Below are 6,922 nucleotides of genomic sequence, written 5' to 3' on the forward strand. Positions count from 1 at the left end.
CTTTCCCTTACATTCTTCTTCTTTTTTTTTTTCCTTCATAAAAAGGGTGTTCCTTTCCTCAAAGAGAGAGGGAGAGGGAGAAAGACTGTAAACTGTCCAAAAGGACCGTGAGAAAACAGGAAGCTTTGAAAAGTACAAGAGAAAGCAAGATGAAATCTATTTGCAGGCGGTTCCCCGGGGACATGTGAGCCATTGTTAAGCACGCTGTTCATACAGCTATATCCTTCCTTCTGCTGAGGAGGAGCTTGGTGCCAAAAGGCTGCTATCTGGTCATTGCCTTAACCCTTTGAATACCAGCCAGAAATACTTGCTAGAGTCTTTCAAGGGCTCTGCCAGAGAGATGAGGGATGTTCCTAACACAAAAGAGCAATTCCTGAGTCTCCCTTTGGTTACTGTCTCTGCTTCATTCACCGGCACTGATGTTGATTCACTTCCCTTCAGCCACAGGAGAAACTGGTTCACTGTGCTTACTTGTTTCTTTTCTCCTAGCAACATTGGGTGGAACAGAGAAGTAAAAAAACCAAGAAAAACAGGTGTTCCTGTAGAGCTTTTGTTAGCAGCTGGAAAACATACTGGTGGTACTCCAGTTTCCGGTTCAAACTTTTGCCATCCCCAAGTTTCACTACTCTGTCCTCATTGAACCCTCACCTGAATACAAACTTCCAGCTAATCCACACGTACCTAAAAAATACTGTGGGTCAAGATACTGCATCCAGATTGGCTGATCAAAAAATTGCATTTCTTTTCTGAAATTTGAGGGGTCAGAGGAGGACTTGGACCACATGGGAATGAAAAGACAGTTTTGCAGGTGTTGTCAAAGAATGAAAGTCTCCAGCAGACTTGACATGGAACTACCCAAGCATTTCAGTGACAGAAATTTTTTTATCAGTATAGAATGACATAAGTCCTAGTATACAAAATAACATTTTCATGGGACATTAATTAAAATGAAACATAAAGCTAAAGTTGACAAACTTTGCTGTTATTTTTTCAAAGTGAAACACTTCCAAGTTGTCAAAGCAAAATGAGAAAGTAAAAAAGATTAATTTTGACATTTTGCTTTTGAAATTATCACTGAATGACGTATTTTCCTATGACATTTTTAAGTTCTACAGTTTTCAACAGAAGATAATTCAACTTAATTTTTTTCACCCAGCACTGCTTCTCAATTTTAAGAAAATGTTTAATTCTATAAAGATGTAGGATGAAAGACTTCAAGAAATTGCTTTCAGATCAGTCTTCAGTTATTTGGACATAAACAGGGTAATATGCTCCACTCTGCATTTATAGCCCCCTTACAGCAGATCAAAGTGGGAATAAAACCTACAGCCTGTGACTTCACAAGGTATGACTACAGTAATGATCCAGAGAAGCAGCAAAAGGAACAGATGTAGTGTCCAGTAATGAGTAAGAATATAAACATAAATAATTCATAAGGAAAATATTAGAGATGAGTGTGGCCAAGAAAGCCAAATCCTTGAAGGTTTAATGGGAGGGAGGAGAAGAGAAGGTGGAAAGGGAGGTCAGCCTCCAATGTGCTGGAAGGAGGCAGCAAACTGGAATTCACATAGGATCCTTAACAGGCCAAATGGTCTCAGAGGGTGGTTTGTTAGGATACTGATGTCCTGCCCTGAGTTGCAGTCTGGTAGTTACATTTGGTCCATTCAAATCCCTTCTGCAGTTGTATTTTGCTGTGGCTTTCTTTGAGTTCTTCCCTGAACTGTCACATAGTATCTCTGTGTGAAGTTGTGGCTGCTACTTTATGGTGGTCCTCTGTGGCGTGCGTAACTAGATCTATGTTTTTAGCAAGTGCTTCAGGCTACTAAGCACTTAGACTTCCGTTTGGATAGCTGTACTAATCAAATGTCTTGTATGTTTATTGTCCTCAAACTCCTGTGACATTTATATGTCCATGAAGCAGAAAAAAATATTTGAGGATGAAAATTACTGATATTGAAGGGGAAGGGAGTAAACCACAGGTATTGGTCTGCATCATTTTGCGCTATCTAAGCAGAACCTTGATAAAGAAAGAAAACCAGGCTAGTTTACGCTAATTTAAATGCAACTGCAGTAAGTGTTACAAAGTCTAGTTTTTACCATTCTACCATGCTGCAAGATGATAGTATCACAGAAATATCCAGTGGGTTAATGCCTCTGCCACCAGATAAACTTACCTTGCATTTAAAGGGTTTGACATCAGAGTGAACAATCATGTGGGCCTTGAGTGTCTGCTTTTGCACAAAGCTCTTGAAGCACAAATGGCATTGATAGGCTCTGATATTAGTGTGGATCAGGACATGTCGCTTCATGTTGGCCAGCAGAGTAAATTCCCGGCCACAAATTCCGCATTTGTGCTCTTTCACACCCTGTAAAAAAACAGGAAAAAAAATCAGAAAATTCTGTAGATGAGCAGTTTCCTAGATAATTTAATCTCCAGTACAACAATACATGAATTATTCATTCTGCATTAGCAGAGCAAATAATAAATTATTTCACTTTTAACATCATTTGCTCGAGTAATAGATATTTATGTATTTTTTTCCTGGTAAAATCTCCAAAGAATCGGAGAAGTAGAGAAGGGAAATAAAACATAAGCTTAATGAAACAATGAGTTTTATTTCCATCACAAAGTTTACAAATCAGTGAGACATAGTCAGTAGCAGAGCTTCTCTATCCTACTCTGCTGCTTTTGTAAAGTGCTGGTCAAATGTGTACACTTACTGTTCAAGAATAAAAGCTAACCAGTTAAGAGACTAAAGTAGTGCTTGCCTTTGAACACCATTGGCCTCTAAAAAAGGCATAGCCCTGTTTCAAAGAAAGCTACAGAAAATAATCTGAAGTAACTGAGAAGTAGTCAAGCAATGTCACCAAATAAGGTGACATACAATGTCACCTTACATACAATTAAAGTGTTACATACAATGAACAGAAAAACCTGTTCACTCATAGTGGAAATTGCACTAACCCTAATGGAGTGATGTTCTTTTACCTGGTGTTTACAGAGCATTTCTAGCACCTCTTATGCCATACTGTCAATTTACTAATGTCTAATTCAATATTCTTGCTCACACCGATGTGATCTAACTGCCAGCTCCTCAAGAAGTCATTTAGATACTATGAAAATCAATGAATTTAGCACTAAACGCTTTAACAGTTTGAGTTTTACCTGGTGAAGTTAATGAGGATTTACTAGTGAAGTGCCCAGAGCAGCTACTCCTCCTGCAGGCCCATCTCCATTACAAAGAAGACTTGAAATGATCTCTACTTTTGTGCCAATCAGTGGGTTTCACAGTTAACTGCAAAGTTAAAACTGTGAATGCCACAGCAGCTTTAATTGTCTGCCTGTTTGACGTGAGGCTGTGTTTGGTCAGCTAAGTACAGTTAACAGTGTTCACAGCTCAATCCATCTGCAGCAGTGGACAAAGATGCAGAAGCTCTCTGCAGGCGTAGGGGTATTGCATTTCCTGTGACAAAAATCTACTGGGTCTTACATTAGTAGAATTTTGCACGGTAAATCCAAAAGCCAAGGAATTTCCAAAACCAGTATAAATTATAATGATGTAGTAGAAAGGAAAAACAAATGTGAAAGTAGACGTCATTGGGTTTTAAACTGTATCTTTCTTTCTTTCTGTATTTTTAATATTTTTCATATAAAAGGCAAAATTGAATTGTTAAAGGAAAAATATGCAAAGCCGGCAGCGAATTTTTACAAAATGTGTGGGGTTTTTACTTGTCTTAACATTTTTGTAGAGGTGGATAAGCCAATTACAGACCTTCTCAAATGGAACAATTACATTTTTTCTATTTCCAAAAGCAATCTTTCTGGATGTGTTCCAAAGCCCACTCCTTGCCTTAACTGATTCTGCTGTCACTGCTCTCAGCCGTGGCAAGACTGCCACTTGATACAAAGCAGCTGGGATAATGGTCCTCCTTGTTCGCTTTCATTGACTGGCATTCTGGATTATTATGCAAAAAGGGGAATTTTTCTTAGGGGTTCGGTTTTTGGGTTTTTTTCCCCTCAATGTCTCATTAAAATTATTCTTCAAAATCTGATGAGCAATAATATACTCTCCTTTGCTGCATACATACAGTCTACTGCAAATACACCAACTTCCCGATTAAGGGAGCAGAGCAATATCACTGGTTTTCAGTAGAAAATATCTGTTAAAATCTTGGCAGGGGTTACACAGCCCTACAAAATCATGCTACCAAAGATTGTTCTGAAGATAAAACCCAGAAATGAAGAGACATGAATACAGTTTTGGGAAGTAATACAAGTGTTTTAATTGAACTCCTGTTTATAACAAAGCAGGTTGTGTGTGTACTGTCTTAAGATTGACAGAGACGTCTAGCTTCTGCTATTGTCAGCGCTGCAGGGGCGTTTGCTCTGCATGACACTCTCCAGCTGGCAAAAGACCAGCTTGAGAAGCTGATTACCTTCTTTCCAAGAAGGTACATACATGTATCTTTCACAGCCTATAATCCTCGTGCTACCTTCCCAAGCAAGGTGAGAACACAACCCATGCTGGCTTACCTTGTGAGTTAGGGAGTGTTGTTTGAGATGGTGGGGCTGCACGAACTCCATGCCACATTCAGTGCAGATGTACGGGCGGATGTCTTTGTGCTTCATCATGTGGTTTTGCAGCTGACTCGGGTACTGGAAGGTCTTATCACATTCAGTGCAATTGTACTGTATCGGGCCACGGTGCGTTGTTAAGTGTCTCTTCAACTGGGCCAGAGTTGGGAAGTCCAGACCACATTCGACACAAATGTTCTCTCTGCCGCTCTCATGCTTAGACTCGTGTGCTTTCAACTCGCTAGGGTAGGCAAAACCTCTGCCACAGATCCTGCAGTTGTAAGGCTTGATGTCACTGTGTTGCATCATGTGTCTTTTAAGGTGACTGGTTTGAGTAAAAGCCTTGTGGCACACCTGGCACTTATGCGGCCGAGTGCCCTGGTGTGTCAACATATGTGTGTGCAAGTGGCTCAGCTGCTTGAAAAGCTTGCCACATCGAGTGCAGGCATGTGGCTTAACGCCGCTGTGCCCCAATATATGGGTGACCAAATTGTACTTGGATGTGTAGGACTTCTCACACGTGGGACATTGCCACCGTTTCTGTTCACCCCCCACATCAACATAGTAACTGTCATCTATCTGAAGGTTGACATCTACTCTTTCCACTTTCTGCTTGTTTTCACCACTTTCTCTTAATTCAGCCCTCCTGAAGAGTGGCTCTGGAGGTCTTTTCATTTGAAAGGGGTTCCTGAAATGAAAGTTTGGTGGCACGATAAAAGGAAACATTAGGCCAGAGTGGACTTTAGGATAATAAGGGTAAGGAGCCTGCATAAATGCTGGACTACTGGGCCATGCCATGTTAGGCATCACTGGTTCTTGCTTAATGGGTTTGACTTTAAAGTGCTCCAGAGTTCTGTAGAACTGAAAACCAAAGTTGCAGAGGTCAATCATCTGGGAACTGTACTTGGGCTGTGCTGGCTGTTGGAACACCAAGGGAAGACTGGAAGAGCCTATGTCATTGTGATCTTCAGCTCTGTCTGGTGGCAATGAGGACCCCTCAAGGGCGATCGAAGGAGGCATTTTTGTTGGCATGCTCTTGCGTTTCCGAGACCCTCCTTCCAAGGACCCCTGGAATGTCTCAATGTCTCCAAGAGGAGGGGGGCCATAGCGGAAATGTGAGAGGTGTGGTCTGAATTCTTCACCAAATGGAGTTGTTCTGTGTGGTTTTGAAACAGGGTTCAGCGGCTGCAGGCAGCGGGAGAAGGGAGAGGCACGGGTACTGCCCACATTAAAACTTGTTTCTTCGTTCTTCATCATATTTGATATTTTCTCTGTTGCCCAAATTCCTTAAAAAAGCAAAAAGCCAGATCTTTTCATTTCTTCCTGTTCTCCTAGGTTTAACATTTTATTGTCTATTTTATTGTTTTGGAGGTTGTTGGGTTTTTTTAACTACATACAACAAATTATGTCATAAGCCCATACAAGATGGAAGCCTTTTAAAGCAGAATTAAATTGGTTAGTGAAGAACAAAGAAGCTTTGGTCATCCTGCAGTAGAATTGGTGGCTTACATCAAGTTTCACCCATGCAACATCTTTGCAACATAACGTGCTGCAGCATGACATACTGCTTTGCAGCTGATCTGTATGGCAGTATTTCTGCTTGATTCAATTCAGCCAGGCTATTTGGGGGCAAAATCCTGTTCTTGGCTGTGCATGCACAGTCTCTAGAAATTGGCGGTGCATCTAAGGGATACGGCAATACAAACAATAATGTGCACATTATTATGGTTGTGACATGAAAAGCCAAAGACGAAAACTGCTAAACTGCTTTGTATCATTAACATGTGCTGCTGTGAGAGAAAACAATGGCCAAGTGATCTAAGGACACTGTGTACCATCAGGTTTCGCACTGTGTTTCCTGGCTTCTCTCACTTTGTATTGTAATAAGAAGGCGGAGATTAATTTATTTTCTTTGTTTTAATCCCAGAGATATTTACCTGGCAGATTTGCTGGAGGAAAGATCTTTGATGACTCTCCAAATGATATTCAATATTATACACTTAAACTAGGGGGGTTTTGCTTCAAATTAGGTGGGCAAAATCTCCAGTATAAAACCAAATATAGAATTAATGTCAACAACCTCCCAGGCTTCCAGAGTAAATGACACCTAAGAAAGATCCAAGCCTTTCTAATGGTACAGTGTGACAAGTCAGAATAATAATTTTCTTCTGCCAATATTTTATGTCCCACATGCTACAGGGAGCTTCATCTGAATTTGGGGTTCATCTAAGATATTGGTTATGAATTTTGGTGCATTTTAATAAGGCAGCTACCTTTTACCTTGGCTTTCTAGGATCATCGAACCATTGGCTCCCTAGAAACACCGAATCATTTAGGTTGGAAAAG

General features: G+C 40.6%; 1 protein-coding gene across 1 annotated transcript in view; it reads right to left on the reverse strand.

Moving 5' to 3' along the window:
* Positions 1–5,857, reverse strand: part of ZNF366 (zinc finger protein 366) — a 12,721-nt gene extending 6,864 nt beyond the window's left edge. Inside the window, exons 1-2 of the mRNA XM_010136334.1 lie at positions 4,535–5,857; positions 2,175–2,366 (exon numbers count right to left, since the gene is read on the reverse strand). Coding sequence (XP_010134636.1) covers positions 2,175–2,366; positions 4,535–5,833 — 1,491 coding nt within the window. The 5' untranslated portion in view covers positions 5,834–5,857. The remainder of the gene's footprint in view (positions 1–2,174; positions 2,367–4,534) is intronic.
* Between the last annotated feature and the right edge of the window lie 1,065 nt (positions 5,858–6,922).

This window comes from Buceros rhinoceros, unplaced genomic scaffold, assembly GCF_000710305.1.
Source record: "Buceros rhinoceros silvestris isolate BGI_N320 unplaced genomic scaffold, ASM71030v1 scaffold10875, whole genome shotgun sequence".
In the NCBI taxonomy this organism is placed as follows: Eukaryota; Metazoa; Chordata; class Aves; order Bucerotiformes; family Bucerotidae; genus Buceros; species Buceros rhinoceros.